This window comes from Mastigoproctus giganteus, chromosome 9 (assembly GCF_048544385.1).
Source record: "Mastigoproctus giganteus isolate SK-2022 chromosome 9, ASM4854438v1, whole genome shotgun sequence".
In the NCBI taxonomy this organism is placed as follows: Eukaryota; Metazoa; Arthropoda; class Arachnida; order Uropygi; family Thelyphonidae; genus Mastigoproctus; species Mastigoproctus giganteus.
The window spans coordinates 203,270,447-203,288,180 of record NC_143583.1 but is presented as its reverse complement, the minus strand read 5'-3'; the positions used below and the strand labels follow the sequence as shown (position 1 = coordinate 203,288,180).

General features: G+C 38.1%; 1 protein-coding gene across 4 annotated transcripts in view; it reads left to right on the top strand.

The window, feature by feature from the left end:
• The window catches only part of LOC150081042 (phosphatase and actin regulator 2-like), a 286,501-nt gene that overhangs the window by 137,363 nt on the left and 131,404 nt on the right, over window positions 1-17,734 (top strand). For all 4 annotated transcript variants that reach the window (XM_090381992.1, XM_090381995.1, XM_090381994.1 and 1 more), the window contains exons 4-5: window positions 8,725-8,937; window positions 13,046-13,243. In XM_090381992.1, the coding sequence (XP_090238118.1) occupies window positions 8,725-8,937; window positions 13,046-13,243 (411 nt within the window). The remainder of the gene's footprint in view (window positions 1-8,724; window positions 8,938-13,045; window positions 13,244-17,734) is intronic.

Sequence of the window (17,734 nt, the reverse complement as noted above, 5' to 3'; positions counted from 1 at the left end):
CTTCCATGTGCAACAGTATCAAAAGCCTTTCTAAGATCCAAATATATAATATCAAAGTTATTCCCTGCATCCAGTTCTTTTGTGACTACATCATAGTATCCAATCAAATTGGTCAGGCAAGACCTGCCCTTAACAAAACCATGCTGCGTCTGAGCTATAACTGAATTCTTGTCTAGATGATCCTGCAGTGCTTCTTTAACCAGTGCCTCCATTAATTTACCTGGAACAGAAGTTAAACTAACAGGTCTATAATTACTTGTGTCAGCCTTTGATCCTCCTTTGTGAATTGGGGTTACATTTGCACATCTCCAGTCTATGGGTACCTCCCCTGAGTCCAAAGAAGCTCTCATAATTATGGCTAGGGGTTTGCTTACTTCCTTTGCTGCCTCCTTTAATATAACTGGATAGATCCCATCCACCCCAGGTGCCTTTTTTATGTTTATCCTCAACAATCTGTCCTCCACTTTCCTCTCAGTTATTACAAAATCATCTAGCTCACTGCCAATGTCTACTTTACCTACGTCATTCTCCTTCCTGAATAACTCCTCATGCGTGAATGTAGATGCAAAATACTCGTTTAGATTGTTAGCCACCTGAGCAGGATCCTCAACTGTTGAACCATCAATATCCAGTTGACCAATCTGATTCATCCCTTTCCTTCTTGAGTTTAAATAGGTAAAGAACTCTTTTCTGTTTTTCTTTGCATCCTTTGCCAAAGATTTTTCGTAGTCTGCCTTTGCCTGCCTAATCTCCTTTGTGACTTGGTTACAGACCAACTTATATCTATCATAGGCTTCCATGTCGCCCATTAATTTGTATGTATTCCATGCATTTTTCTTCTCTGCCACATGTCTCATTAGTTCATCTGACAACCATTTAGGCCTAAATCTTGAACAATATTTCTTAGTTGGTATGTAAAGCCTGGTAGCTTCCAAGATTAGTTCCTTGAATGCTTCCCATTTTGAATTTGCTGTTGGTAACATCATCAGTTGGTCCCACTGTATAGAATTTAAATACAGTAAACCCCCGCTATTCGCGGTATCTGTATTCGCGGTTTCGCGTATTCACGATCGCCGATTTACTATAAAATGAAACCTAAAAAATGTGAATTTTAAAGCGCCGTGAATATTTTCCGTCATAAAAAAAACATGGGCGTGGCTAAAATTATCTTTCCCGGTCAAAACAGCGCTCAGTGGGTGAGGGGAGAGGGGTGACAAAATCGCGAGCGTGAATGTTTCTCGCTAATCCTTGTTCAATATGTGTTATGCGCTTGTTATGGAAGGTTTCGTCGTTTGCTTTTAATTTATATGCTTATAAATTGAATAAATTTATCAATTTATAAATTGATATGCTTACAAAAATGATAAATCTACCGTTTTGCAGTGTAAAACAGACTTTTTCGAGTGTGTTAACGGAAGAAAGTGACTTTATTGTGGACAAGTTCTTTCTAACGCGTACAAAAATATGCCTACGAATAACAAGAGAAATGTGAAAATATCAAATAAGGTGATGACATTAGCGAATAAAATTGAGTTATTAGATAAAATTTCTAATGGTGAAAGTGTCTCCTCAGTGGCAAAACATTATAAAATCAATGAGTCAACGGTACGATCAATCAAGAAATCGGAAGAAAAAATCCGCCGTAGTGTCCGTGAAAACGCGCTAATTGCTTCAAAAATTTGCTCTGTAACTCGTGATGTTAAATTAGAAAAAATGGAAAAAGCTTTAAATCTGTGGATAGAAGACCGAACTCAAAATAAAATTCCGTTAAATTCGCTCATCATTCGTGAAAACGCAAAACTCCTTATCAACGCTTTAGCGAAACTGGTTATAGCACTGGCGGGATAGGTTTTTGAGCTAGCAAAGACGCTGGTTTGAAAGATTTGTTTGAAATTTCTAATAAATATTACATTTAATATTAAATTGTTTCTTATTTTCATTTCGATGCCATATGCTTGCATTTCACTATGTACTGTCTATGTATATAGTCATATTATGAAGGTACATATAATACATAGACAAAATTTTAGACTAGTTTTTCTTATATATTTCATACTTTGGAACGGAACCCCTTTATTACTATGGGAGCCATAACTCGGTATTCGCGTTTTCGGTATTCGCGGCATTTCTCAGGAACGTAACCCCCGCGAATAGCGGGGGTTTACTGTACTGTTTCAGACCATCATAGTCGCCTTTACGAAAACAAAAACCCTTCCCTTTACCTCTGATGGTAGTTACCTCCTTGAGTAAATCACACTGTGATCACTGCCACCTAGTGGTTCATTTATCTGCAGATTCTTAATGCATGAAGAATCACTACTGATAATCAGATCAAGAGTATTGCTCCCTCTTGTTGCCTGATGAACATGCTGATGTAGAAAACAATCATCCAATAAATCCACAAAAGCCTGGCTAGTGTGTGAGTGACCAACCCACAAATTCCAGTCAATATCTGGGAAATTAAAATCCCCCATTATAAGACTCTCTGATTTACTGGCCCACTCCATTTCCCTGTACAATATCTTATTATACTCATCAGAGTCATTAGGCCTATAGCACACTCCTACTCTCAATTTTGATTTCCCTATGCTTATGTCACACCAAACTGACTCGACACTGCCCTGTCCATCGATGTCGACTGGCTTCAGTTCCTTGGATTTTATGTGTTTCTTTACTAATAGCATAACCCCTTCTCCCCTCCTGTCCTGTCTATCCTTTCTATACACATTGTATTCCCCAAATTCCAATTCCTCATTCCTTATATCTGTATGACACCACGTCTCTGATATCCCAACAATATCTGCCTTTGATGTTTTGAGCAATACCTCAAATTCATCAAATTTATTTACCAAACTCCTAGCATTGGTGTACACGCAAGTATACATGCACCTGTTTCTATTCTTAGCTACCCTAACACAACCCATGTGTTTACTTGTACCGCAATGACTCCCAGCAGTCTCTGAAATATCCTGCATCTTGTTTTTCAGGCTTCTGCTCATTTCAATAGAAGCAGTGCAAGAATCACTTCCACCTCTGCCAGTGGCTACTGTTAATCTATTAGTCCTTGTATCCCCCCCAACTAGCAGTTTTCCGACCCACCTAACACTGCCTCGACAGCATCAGCAAAAATTCTTGCACCCTTTCTATTTAAGTGTATCCCATCCCTGTTGAAGCAGTCTCTCCTGTTAACAAGTACAGACCAGGCTGAAAAAAATTCTACCCCTTGAGCCTTGCACAATCCCTCCAGGGCTGAATTGATCGACAAGGCTCTCATCATATACTCCCTCCTATCATGTCTGGGCAGTATTGCAGACACTTTCAAATTCAACTGTAATTCACGCCTTTTTTTCAACAGTGACCTCAATCAGATCTCAATCAGACCTCAATCAGATCACCGTGCAGGTGCCTAGTCTCCAGCCACTGCAATTTGCAGAACTTAAGCCTCTCTTGGTAAGAGGATCCCTTCATTCCCCTTGCCAATCTTGTTGCCCTTCTCTGTACACGCTCAAGCAAATCGACATCCTTCCTAAAATGAGGCCTCCAGACCTGTACACAGTACTCAAGGCGTGGCCTGACCATTGCCTTATACAGAGGGACAATCACGTCCTTATGTTAGACAAGTGAAGGCAGATTAGGAAAAATCTTTGGCAAAGGATGCAAAGAAAAACAGCAAAGACTTCTTTACTTATGTAAACTCTAAAAGGAAGGGGATGAATCAGATTGGTCCACTTGATATGAATGGTTTGACTCTAGATGATCATTCTCAGATAGCTATCGAACTAAATGAGTATTTTGCATCTACATTCTTCACACATGAGGAGTTATTCAAGGAGGAGAGGGCCAGATGTTTATCAAACTCTAACAGGGAGTTAAATGATTTTGTAATAACTGAGAGCAAAGTAAAGGAGAAATTGTTGATGTTAAACATAAGAAAGGCACTTGGGGTGGATGGGATCTATCCAGTTATATTAAAGAAGGCAGCAAAGGAAGTAAGCAAACCCTTAGCCATAATTATGAGAGCATCCTTGGACTAGGGGAAGTCCCCACGGACTGGAGATGTGCAAATGTATCTCCAATTCACAAAGGGTGACACAGGTAACTACAGACCTGTTAGTTTGACTTCTGTTCCAGGGAAAATAATGGAGTCACTGGTTAAAGAAGCATTGTAGGATCATTTAGATAAGACTGCAGCGATAATTGAGACACAGCATGGGTTTGTCAAGGGGAAGTCTTGTCTGACCAAGTTGATTCAATACTATGATGTGGTCACAAAGGAACTGGATGCAAAAAATAATTTTGATATCATATACAGTACTTGGATTTCAGAAAGCTTTTGATACTGTTGCACATGGAAGGCTACTTTGCAAATTGGAGCAGTATGGGCAAGTTGCTACGATGGATAAAAGGATGGTTGATTGGGAGAATACAGTGTGTTGGTCGATGGGTACTGCTCTACATGGACTAATGTTATTAATGGTGTTCATCAGGGTTTGGTGTTGGGCCCATTGTTCTTTTGTATATTTATCAATGATGAAGGAATATCAAGCTTAATGTCATAGTTTGCAAATGATACAAAGGTTGGCAGGGTTGTTAATGACAGTATGTTGCTGCAACAGAATCTGGAAAAGTTGGGTAGATGGACTAAGGAGTGGCAATTGAAGTTTAACCTTGACAAATGCAAAGTACTGCATATGGGTAGTAGTAACTCCAGAGAAATGAACCAACTATGTGGTGTTACACTCAGGTTAGTGGAAAATGAAACAGACCTTGGGGTAATTGTGCAGTCAGATATGAAGTTTTCTGAAGGTGCTGACAGGCTGCTACAGGCTGCCAACCGTCTCACTGATCTGCTGGTTAATATTTGTATTTCTGAGTCTAAAGCAGATTCAGTCATTGAATATTTATAGGCATTTAGAAATTGATTAAAGATAATTGATCTTTTGTAGGTGAACGGGTGATAGCTGTTATAATGCAGAAGCATACCGGGGTTTCTAGGTTTTCGATAGATGTTAAACTGTATTTTATTCAAGCCGCGAGTAAGCTTAAAATTTAATGACTTTGTATATGTATCCTCCCTTTCCAATGTAAATTTGAGTTTAGAATGAATATTATTAAACGAATGTAAAATGTCTTGGCTAGTACTACTATCAGTAATAACTAGAACATCATCTAAATATCTCCCGTAGTATGTAATACAGGGTCAAAAAGGCGTCAAATGTATATGCTCAACCGTTGAGAGATAGATCTCTGATATTAAGCTGCTCAGGCTCAATCCCATTGGCAAACCAAAAATTTGTTTTGTACATTTTGTCTCAAAAGGTGATAGTTGGCCTCAACTAACAGTTTAATTAAGTGAAAAATTTCTTTAATAGGAAGCTTCGTATAATTAATTAGTATAGAGTTACTATTTAACATATCCCAAATAATATCTAATGTGTATTCAATGTTTACATTCATATATAATGAGGTAACATCTAGTGAGAATAAATTGTCATTGTTGCCAAGTCTACATTCCTTAAGGTTATTAAATAATGTATCATAGTTCTTAATTCCGAATTGTATTGCCTGTCTAAAGAGTTTATAATGCTATATACATGTGTGGCCAAGGATGAAATTGCAGAGTTTCTGTAGGAAACAATGGGCCGAATAGGAAATCCAGTGTTGTGTAATTTTACGTGACCGAAAAGTGCACGAATATTGTGTGTTCTGGCCTTTAATTCCTTTTACTGAGCCCTGACTCTTAACTTATTAATATAATCAGGTTGGCTCAGTTAAAGGAGTATCATGCAGAAGTATTCTACATATTATATTGAGGTAAGCTTCCCTTATTATTTTTACAAATATTGATATCAGCGTGGAACATATTTAGCATTACAGCTCTGGTTTATACTATCTAACTATATATATATATATTATTTATAATTTTTATTTATATATATGTATAACATATATAGTATTATAAATATATATTATGTACAGGGTGTCTCAAAAATTTTGGTACAAACGTTTAGGGGAGGTAGGTAATATCTAAAGGAATGTGAATCGCATAGGAACCCATAATCGGAAATGTCACGGTAAAGTAGTAGCAGAGGCACAAGAAGCAGAAATGACATAAGACAGTAATTAGCGGCAAACATTTATTTGACATAATATTAACAATGGAGTACAAGATGGATGCATTTCATGATGTTACAACAGATGCTCGAAGGTTCCACCATGAGACGCGATGCATGCGTGACACCGACGCAGCATGGATTGGCGGACACGGTCGAACACACCTGGAGTTTCTTTGATAGTAGCAGCAGTGCAGACAAGTCTCGTCACGAGATCCATTTCCATCTCCACAGGCGATTCATACATGATAAAGCCGACCGGGTTAGCCGAGTGGGTAAAGTACCTGCCCAGCAACCCAAAGGTCGCGGGTTCGATTCCCGCCTCGGGCTTGGATCAAAGTACTGCAAAAACCTTGGTAGGTGCAATATGGCCTCAGAAGCCGATGCGCCAACAACTACCAAATCAAAAAAAAAAAAAAAAAAAAATCATACATGATAAATTTGAGGTCCCCCCACAGAAAGAAATCAAGGCTCGATAAATCAGGTGAGCGTGGGGGCCAGGCAACGGGTCCACCACCACCAATCCATTGACGCCCAAAATGCCTGTTCAAATGGTCACGAACGCATCTTCCATAATGGGCAGGTGCCCCGTCATGTTGAAACCAAATGTTGCATCTCACATTTGCTGGAACATCTTCAAGTAACCCTGGTAGAACTTGTTCAAGAAAGATCCGATATTTAGCGGAGTTCATGCAGGATGGTAACAGGTATGGGCTGACTAAGCAGTCACCGACCACACCTGCCCACACATTTATTGCGAAGCAATGTTGTGCTGCATGGGGGCGCACACTGTGTGGGTTGTCGTGAGCCCACACATGAGCATTGTGCTGAGTGAATAAGCCTCATCCGTGAACAAAACATAGGCTGGAAAATTCGAGTCTTGAACACTTTCTTGGAGAAACCACTGCGCAAAAGCCAAACGTGCAGGATGATCTTGGGGGAGCAGTAACTAAACCCTCTAGAGATGAAAGGGGTGTAAGGAATCGTAAGGCAGGGACAGAGGCACGTGTGCTGGTAGTAGGATTATTCTGGACTGCATTCAACCCTTTCTTCCATGGCAGGAGTTTGCGTCGAACATGGTCTGCCCGCACTACTCCTGTTACCTCTAAATGACTCATAATCGCACAAATTTTGATGCACATGCGCAAACAAACGGTGGTCCGGTACATGTCTGTCTGGGAAGCGTCCTCCATAAATTCGTTGAGTGGCTCGTCCATTGCCCTCTGCTAATCCATACACTAGGTGCATGTCTGCCAGCTCACAGTTCATATATCGATGCATGCTCTTCGTGCGGCGACTACTGCTTGAATGAGTAAACCAGAAATTTTCCCTCTCGCGAACTTATGAATAGCACCGTGTACTGACTTACGGTGATAGTTCCAGTAATGGGTTCCTATGCGATTCACATTCCTTTAGATGTTACCTACCTCCCCTAAACATTTGTACCAATATTTTTGAGACACCCTGTATATAATATATGAGTATAATAGTCATTGTAGTGTGCGGCAAAATTTTATCATCTTTAAAAGTGTGCTGTGACCAGTGGTGGATTACCCATTAAGGCAGTGAGGCCCGTGCCTAGGGGCCCCAGGCTTTGGGCCAACCCAAGCCAAGACATTTTCCTATAGTGTTCTAAAATAGATTAATGTTTTCAGTAGACATCATAAAATTCTTGATTAATTTAAGCGAAAATTTAAGCAAAAAATTCAAAAGTATAAAATTTCATTTATTTACCACCTAACTTTTATTTATTTTTTATTCTTTTTTTTTATTATTATTTTTGGGGGCCCCCAAACATAATTTGCCTAGGGCCCCCAACTATCCTTAGTCTGCCACTGGCTGTGACAACGAAAAGGTTGAGAAATGAGAAACACTGCTCTAAGGAAATGTAGTACTTGAGATAAACAGAAGAATAAAATTGGGTTGCAGTGATGTACTGATTTAGAGGATTGTCTGTAATTTTCTGTTCTCAAAATTGCCAAATATTAAACAAAAATAATCCATAGCCTGGGAAACTATCATTTTTAAAAAAAGTGAAGATTTAGTTTTTGCCGGAGTGTCAGGTCCATGTTCATATTCAGCAGTTTCTTCTCAGCTGCATTGTTATTTTATATTTTGTATTCCAAACTATACATGAATGGGATGTAAAGGGAGTCATATTGGATACTTGTTGCTGTAGGTACTACAGATCATTCATGACAGTTAAGTATATTTCTTGAACAAGAACTGTTTTGCAGAAAATAAGACTAGACCTTTGCATTCTGATGTTTTATCACAGTTTACTGATTCCTTTTCTTATTGAACTTCATTAAGATGCTTTTCAAGGAGTAAACTCTTATTTATTATCCTTTACATGCTAGACCTTTGTTCTTTTTCTCTGGAACTCATTATCTGCTGGCAGGAGAATTGCCTCTTAGGAGAATTATTTCTTAGTTAGAGCTGCATTAGAAACTTTTAATTTTCCAAAGATATTATTTCATATAGTATATTTATTATAAGCATAATAACTTCTTTTAGCAAAAGCATATGAAATAATATGTAAATAAAGATGAAGTTTGATTCTTATGATATTTTTCTTGTTTCTATATGTGCATTATACATGTACATGCAGATTCCATTCAGAACAACATTCCTCAACTTAATGGATGTCTGCATTCAGGAAATAGTGCTGATGGTACTGCTTTGATAACTGTAACAGGAACATCAGGAATGGTCTTCCGTAACTCTTTTATAGTGACTAGTTCATCAAACAGTACTGGTGGTGGTGCTGCTGCTGCTACTACCACTACCATTACTACTACTCTCTCCAAGGGTAATTGTCCAGGTAAGATGAGCACAAGATTTTAAGTTATAAATTGTTTGCTAATAGTGGAAGTTTTTTGTCTTATATGGAACTATCTACTAAGTGAATTAACAGTTGCTTTTATACTTTTTTAAACAATACTCGACTCCTTTAACTACCAAGTTTGATGCATTTGGAAAAATGAAGTTTAAAGAGAATTTAGAGAAACTTTAGTGTTTTTCATCTACGATGATCCTGCAATACTTCTTTAACCAGTGACTCCGTTATTTTCCCTGGAACAGAAGTTAAACTAACAGGTTTATAATTATTTGTGTCACCCTTTGAATCCCCTTTTGAATTGGGGATTCATTTGGACATCTCCAGTCCGTGGGAAGCTCCCCAGAATCTAAGGATGCTCTCATAATTAAGGCTGTGCGTTTGCTTACTTCCCTTGCTGCCTCCTTCAATATAACTGGATAGATTCCATCCACCCCAGGTGCTTTTTTTATGTTTAACTTCAATAATTTCTCCTCCACTTTGCCCATTATTACAAAATCATTTAGCTCCCTGTTAGAGTTAACAAAATTCTGTCCTCCCCTTTCTAACAGAATTCATCATGTGTGAATGTAGATGCAAAATACTCATTGAGTTTGTCAGCTATCTGAGCATGATCATCAACAGTCGAACCATCAATATCAAGTGGACCAATTCCCTTACTTCTAGAGTTTGCTGTTTTTCTTTGCATCCTTTGCCAAGGATTTCTCGTAATCAACCTTCGTTTGCCTAACCTCCTTTGTGATTTAATTACAGACTAGCTTATATCTACCATAGGCTTCTGTGTCACCTGATAATTTGTATGCATCCCATGCATTTTTCTTCTCTGCCACAAGCCTCATTAGTTTATCTGACATCCATTTAGGCCTGAATCTTGAACAGTATTTCTTAGTTGGTATGAATAGCCTAGTAGCTTCCAAGACTAATTCCTTGAAGGCTTCCCATTTAGAATTTGCTGTTTTTAACATCATCAGTTCATCCCACTGTATGGAATTTAAAAACTGTCTGAGACCACTGTAGTCACCTTTACGAAAGCAAAACCCTTCCCTTTACCCTTGATGGTAGTTACATCTGTAAGTAAATCCCACATCAGTACACTGTGATCACTGTCACCTAGCGGTTCCTTTATCTGCAAATTCTTAATGCACGAATAATCACTGCTGATAATCAGATCAAGAGCATTACTCCCTGTGGTTGCCCCTCAAACATGTTGCTGTAGAAAACAATCCTCCAATAAATCCATAAAATTCTTCCTAGCATGCGAGTGACCAATCCACAAGTTCTAGTCAACATCTGGAAAGGTAAAATCCCCCATTACGGAGGGTTGATCCAGACTTTTGATAACGATTTTGACAACAGTCCTTTAAAACTATGAAATTAGGTGCCACCACCACTGGTTGTGTTCTATTTGTTTTCCCTGCTCATGGACTATCGCAATTTTCATTGAAGTAAAGTGTGCTGCAAAATTGCCAATTTGATCTTGTCCCATTCCTGCTGACAAACTTTCCATAAACCGTCAACAGTTCTAGGGTGGCAGTTACCGAGAGCTCTTTTCTAAAGTCCAAATGCACAAAAATCCATGGGTGCGGCGTCAGGTATACCTTCAAATGGGATCAAATGAATCATTTCCATTCTCTGCAAAAAAAAGCACGGGTGGAACGTGATGTGTGGCTGGATGCCTTATCCTGGTGCACCCAGACCGTTTCAGCGTTAGAACCGTACAGTGTGGATATTTCACATTCAAATAATGGCTGTAGAACTTCAGTCTTGTAATACACTGAGTTGACTTCCATGTTTTTATCGTCTCTATATAACTGAAATTTGCCGTTATAACAAAAACCTCGGCCAAAACTAGGGATGACGGTGGTTCTTATAATGGACGTTCTACTGTACTTTGCAAAATTCCAAGCGGCACGCGAGGGTAGTCTTTTTTTTTTTTTTTTTTTTATTTTTTTTAAGATTAAGCCAATTTTGGCATGCACCCTTAAAAAGGTTTGCCACCCCTGTTCTAGGCAATTCCTTTCCCATTTGGTGGCTGTGAGACACCAGCAATAGGTGTCTAATCTTGATGCACAGCTTTGGTTTCTTCAGCTAAACATGAACAGCTGATAAAAATATAACTATTCATGTTGTGTTTCATTTGATGGGATGGATGACCTTAAATATATATGATAAAAACTTTATTATTATTCCAATTATTGGTTTCTCTTATTTATTTACATTCAATGGTTTTTTTTTAAATTGAGTTTATCAAATCATTATTATCTATCACCATTTTTTTAATTCAGTGAAAAATCTAGAAATTAATATTTTTAATAATAATAAAAAAAATGGTGTCTCCCAGATGTCATGCAAGTGTGCATTTGTTAAATTGATGGAAAGTTAATGATGTAAGGTTTTAAGTTATTGGGTCTTTTCTCCTCTCATATTGAGTACACCAATTAAATACATATTTCATGTGTTCATGTGGTAAAAGGTATCTTCTTAAATTTTCTTTCTTGTGTGTGTGTGTGTGTGTGTGTGTGTGTGTGTGTGTGTGTGTGTGTGTGTGTGTGTTAGATGCAGAAGCGGACTGGGTCAAAAATTCTTAACCAAGGAAAACTTGTAGCAGCCTCATATTAGTGCTGCTGGCCATATTGTTTATGGCCAAAATCACACTGGTCTCTGTGGTTTTCCTGATAAGTCTTAGGGCCAGTCTGCCTCTGAATAGGTGTATTACTTATGATTATCTGAATGCTGTGGCTTATAGGTTGAGCTGCCTGTTTAAGAATCTACAGTAAAAGGTTATAAAATTAGATTTTGAGAATAATTCATTAGTTTCTAATGGCTTTGTTATTTGGCAGGGTCTTGTGATTTTTTTTAAGGAAGCAGTGTGATAAGAATTAAATTATTTGGGTTATTTAAAGATAAATGACTTGCATCGTGTGAAATTAAAAAGGTGGAGTAAACCTCAGGAAATTGTGAATTTAGCTTGATTGCTGACAGCCTCACCATAAATTGCTTGAAAAATGTTTATCCTGTTTGGTTGTCTCTGGAGAAATTCTGGTGAAGACAGGTTTCTCTAGTTTGGATAGTGACTTGATTACCAGAGCCTAGAGGTGCCAGTGAATTTTAAATTGTCCTGTTTACTACACCCATTATTGTTCTTAATGTAGAGCAGAGTTTGGGACAGCCTCTGTATTTGATCATTTCTGTTTATGGTTTAATATTTAAAAAATGGAAATGAATATTCTTCCATTTAGAATTTCTTAATTAGTTAACATTAAGAATAAGATAATGCAAAACACTTCCTGCTTTTCAGGAGAAACTGTGTTCAAGATCTTCTCTCTCTCTCTCTCTCTCTCTCTCTCTCTCTCTCTCTCTCTCTCTCTCTCTCTCTGCTTACATAGGCAGTGCCTTTTTGAATCCCACAGTTTGTTCATGAGGAATAGAATTGTAATGTGAATGTGTTGCAAAGTAACTAATGAATAAACCTTGACCTTGAATGGAAACTCTCTACTATGTTAAATAACAGGTTTCTGTAGCAATAGTAATGCTTTTAATCAGGGCAACCAGTGGTGACAAAACTTTTTTTTTTGTTGCTTTACTTAATTTAAATTTAAATTTTTGTTATATATTTATTTTTTATAATTAAGAAGGATCAAGAACTACCATATTCCACAAGTAGTTTAATACGTTCTTGTTCATGTAGCAGAAAGTTTAGTGCTTTGCACCACTGTGAATGTTCAGTGTCTAAAATTTCTTTGTGGTTTTGAATTTACATTAATTTTTTTTATTTATTTTTTTTGTGATATTAAAAGTTTGATCAGTTGCTTTATTTTCAGAATAACAGCTTATTTTACAAAAGTAGCATGTATTCTCAGTCAGTTAAAATCATTTATATTTTATTTAATAATATTATGCGAAAAACATGCTGCTTGATAAAACATCATTAGATCAAATGAAGTTGTATTTTATACTTAATGTTTTTATTGTTTCTTACTCTTTATTCTTATCTTCCAAAAAATTTTCATATTATGATATCAATGTTTAAATTGTTTGGAATTTAATGTTCATTAACTATACCAAGTATATAGAGTGTTATTTTGCTCTCCAGCTTCATCTGTGATACCAGATATCTCAGTGCTAAATCTGCCTGACCTTGAAGAGATATCTTCTGCTGATGGAGAGATGATGTTTTTGTCTTCTCTTCCTGAGCCTCCTATCTCTGTCAATGAAATTGGGCCTATTCCTCCACCACCTATGTTTTCCAATCCATCACCAGCTTTAGAAACAAGGTTTTGTCACCAATCTGGTATTTATATTTTGCTTTTTAAGCTCCGGAAAATGTATATTAAGTATATAATTGCACTTTGTTTATAAATATATAATGAATATTACCTTTCATTATATAAAATATTAATTCTTATGATTAATAAGGAGGCATTCATTTTAATCACTGTAAATCATTGGTATATGTCATAACATGCAAACAGATTTTGACAGCTACTGATATTGAAGAGAGAAGGATCATTAGATTGCTACCATGGATGCGCTTCTGAAGATAAAGCCAAAACTGCCACCTGGAAGTTGAAAATGTAGATGGAGCTGATATTCAAGTTAAACTGGCGCTGAAATTTGGCAAAATGTTGTCATTCTGTAGCAGTCAGATTCTCTGCTTGCATCTTTATGCTAGTGGGTGTTAGTAATACCGAAAAAATATATATATCCCTGTGCAGGGTTCAAAACTATACTCTATTCTGGCATATTGAAGTAGTTTTTGAACTTCACAACTAACGTTGGAGTACCTCAATTTTTTGTTTTTCATCAATTTTTTGTCTTTTATACAGAGGTCATTCAAATGAAAACTGCAAAAGTTAAAAGTTGTATTTCACAAGCAGCAAAGAAACTGTGCAATCTTCAGTGTAGTCCCCATTACATTCAACACATTTCCTCCAGTGTTGTAATAATGCCTGGGTTTAGTAAGGGAAAAAGTTTTGTGGTTTGTGTTGAAGCTATTCATGCCCTGCCTTCAATACCTTCAATTAAATCTTCCTCTTCATATGAAGAGTAAGGTTTAATTGAAAACTACAAAACTGCAATATTAGTATTACTATTAATTATCATTATTAGTATTACTATTCATTAAAAAGGCCTCCAGAGTCAGGGACTCGATGATTCATTTTAATGCACTAAACACTGACTCAAACAAAATAAAATGAAGTTTAATATAAAATATAAAATAAATCTATACAATAAAATCTAAACTGAGGTTAGAATAAAATAAAATAAAATTGTAGTTAAAAGTGCTAAAAAGACTAAAACCACTATACCACAATAGCTTTCGGCAGCAGCAGCTGCCTTCATCAACTGAAATGATTATGACCAAACAATATATATATATACCTCCCAGCAGGTCCACGATGCCCCCTCACAGCACATGATCAGTATTAACTTCCCGTACCAATATTGGAACCGGAAGTGGCTCGGGTACAAACCGTTCGTCCCTCCCTAAGATAAAAAAAAAACTCAAAGAATGGATGAATACGACAGCCCTTATCCCTGTTAATACTGTAGTGTCTGGACGAGCATATTCACAAGCTGTCCAGCCACTTCTGGTTCCAGAAACCACGGGCTTTATCAACAACCACCACTCCTTTGGCTGAAATACTATGCCCAGTCTCCCAAGCATGTTCAACTATGGCTGAACCTCAATAATCAGCTATCTTGATGGCTCTATCATGTTCACCCAGGCGATCGTGTAATCTACGCTTTGTTTCTCCCACATAACACTCCCAACATTCAGGGCACTCAACCTCGTATACGACCCCGCTGTTATCACCGGTGTCAATGGGATCTTTAACCATGGACACCACAGTGCGAAGTCTCCGGCCAGGAAGTTGTACAGCATATCTGATACGAACATAGCATACATGCAATGGGTTCAGTGATACCCGGATAATAGGGAATGTATGCAGTAGCCCTAGGTGTAAAAACATTTCTGACTCCTACTCATATCCTTTAGACAACCATCAATGACACTCTGGGGGTAGCCACATACCTTGAGGTCAGCCGTAACCTGTCTAACCTTGTCATCTCTCTCCTTGGAGGAGAAACGATGTGACCTCACCATTCCCACCAATGCCTTAACCACACTCTTCTTATGGCCACCGGCCTGATCTGATTTAAAATGTGTGTACTGGCCGCGACACATAGGTTTTCTATAAACCTTAGTTCTCAAGCGCTGGCCTTCTCTGTACACATACATCAAGGAAAGGAAGGGCCCCTGCCACCTCCACGTCTGAGGTAAACTGAATATAGATAGAACTGTCATTCAACCAACTGTGCACTTCATTATCCTGACCCCTCCGTATCACCTTTTACGTGTCATCGACATTCTCTTCCACAACCGTACCTGGGGTGGAAGAGTACTCATCAACGTTCTACCTTCAAACTCTTCCATAGTAAAGTTTGTTATAACCTCACTAATGGGTGGACCTGCTGATACATGTTTCTAAACAACATAGTGGTACTAGACAAACATAGACTGATTCCTTTACATAAATCTTCAAAGCTCAAGGCTGTCCTATCTTCCAGTCATCTCTTCCCAAAGCTACCTGCACACAATCCAAAACATGTTCAATGCATATACAAGTAAACAAAGAAATAACATCAAAGGATACCATAATTTCCCCTTCTTCTATTTCCTAAGTTTGGACAAACTGTATGAAATCACTACTATTCTTAATGGTAAAGTCCGAATGTCCCACTGTGGGGGATATAAGCTCCGCCAAAAACCTGGACAGAGCATGAATTGGACTGCCTACAAATGACACAATAGGCCTTAAAGGCAACCCCACCTTATGGACTTTCGGTAGCACATAAAACCTGGGTAAATGACAGCCCGATGCATGCAACTTCCATGCTACCTCCTAGGATATTTTGCCCACTTTCTGCCAACCATGAACCAATTTATTGACTTGGCATTCTAGCTCCCCTAAGCGGTTCTTTCAAACAATTTTATAGGTAGTCCTATCGTTGAGCAAATTAAGAGCCTTTTCCTGGTAATCCTCTTTGTTCAAACCTACTGTAGATCTACCCTTATCTGCGGGTCCATGTATTAATGATCTTGGTAAAACACCTCCCACCATTCCCAACACGCTCCATTCAATGCCTCCTGTGGTCTTCTGTCAAAAGAATCTCAGAAGGATTTTGAAGAATCTTGATGCTAAGAAAGCTCCAGGTCCCGATGGTATTTCTCCACTTGTTCTCAAAACCTGTGCTCCTGAACTTACTCCTGTTCTTTGCCGCCTTTTTTTCACTTTCTTATTCCAAAGGTGTTTTTCCTTCTGCTTGGAAATTTTCTCATATCCAGCCAGTTCCTAAAAAGGGTGACAAATCCCTCCCATCCAATTATCATCCCATTGCAATTACTTCTACTTTTTCTAAAGTAATGGAGAAATAAATTAACCGCCAACTCTTAAACTACCTAGAAACCTTCCGTCTGATCAACGATCGCCATTATGGATTCCGTCAGTGTCAATCCACTGGTGATATTCTGGCTTATGTTACCCATTTATGGACTAATTCAATGGAAAGGTTTGGTGAAACACAAGTAGTTCTCTTGACATCACAAAGGCTTTCGATCGTGTTTGGCATAAAGGTCTTCTAAACAAGCTTCCATCTTATGGTTTGCCAACTGTTTTTAGTAATTGGTTATCCAGTTTTCTCTCTGATCACTCACTGAGGGTGATGGTAGATGGCTCTGTCTTCTAACTTCTCCACCAATGCATGTCCCCCCCCCAAGGTTCAGTTCTTTCCCCCACTCTTTTCCTCTTGTATATTAATGACCTTCTTCCATTGACTGGAAACCCTATCCACAGTTTTGCCGAGGTTAGCACATTGCATTCTACTTTCCATTTTGAGAAACCTTGCCCTGCTCGATCAGCTTCAACTTCTCGAAAATCTGCTACCAATTCCTTAAATGCCGATCTTCAGGTAATTCTCCAGCGGGATAAAGGCAACTTAGTTGATTTCAATCCTTCTAAAACTCAGTCTTGTCTTATATCTCGCAAAAAGGATTCTTCTGCTCCTATGCTTATCTTTAGTGACACTCTGATTTCTAGGCAAAATGATATATCTTTTTTGGAGATTACTCTGACTTCTAATCTCTCTTGGTACAAGCACATTAGAAATATTGCTTCCTCTGCATCTAAAAAACTTGGTTTTCTCTTTCACTCTCGGCGTTAATTTTCTTCCAAACAGCTACTCACTTTGTATAAATCGCAAATCCACCCTGCCATGGAATATTGTTCCCACATCTGGGGTGGTGCCCCAAAAACCTCTCTCAGGCTTCTTGATTCCATTCAGAAGAGGGCAGTTAGGTTAATTAATGATTCATCTCTAACATTCATCTCTCTACTTGCTGTCTCATAGTCGTACTGTTTCTGCTGCATGCCTCTTCTACAGATACTTCCATGGGCACTGTTCTTCTGAATTGGCTTCTATAATTCCCACTCTCTCTTTCAAAACAGTCCAAACACGTGCCGCCACCATCCATTTACTGTCCAACTTCAAACTCACAGAACCAACTTTTCATCTTCCTCCTTTATTCATTCAACTACTGTTTTCTGGAACAACCTTCCTTCATACGTATTTCCTGAAAATTCCAGTTCAAGTCGAATGTCAACAAATATCTTCTTTCATCTTCTGAACCTCCTCTAAGTATTATAGGTTCTAATACCTCTCGTGTTTGGGGTTTACATAAAAAAAAAAAAAAAAAAAAAAGAGGTAGTACCACAATATT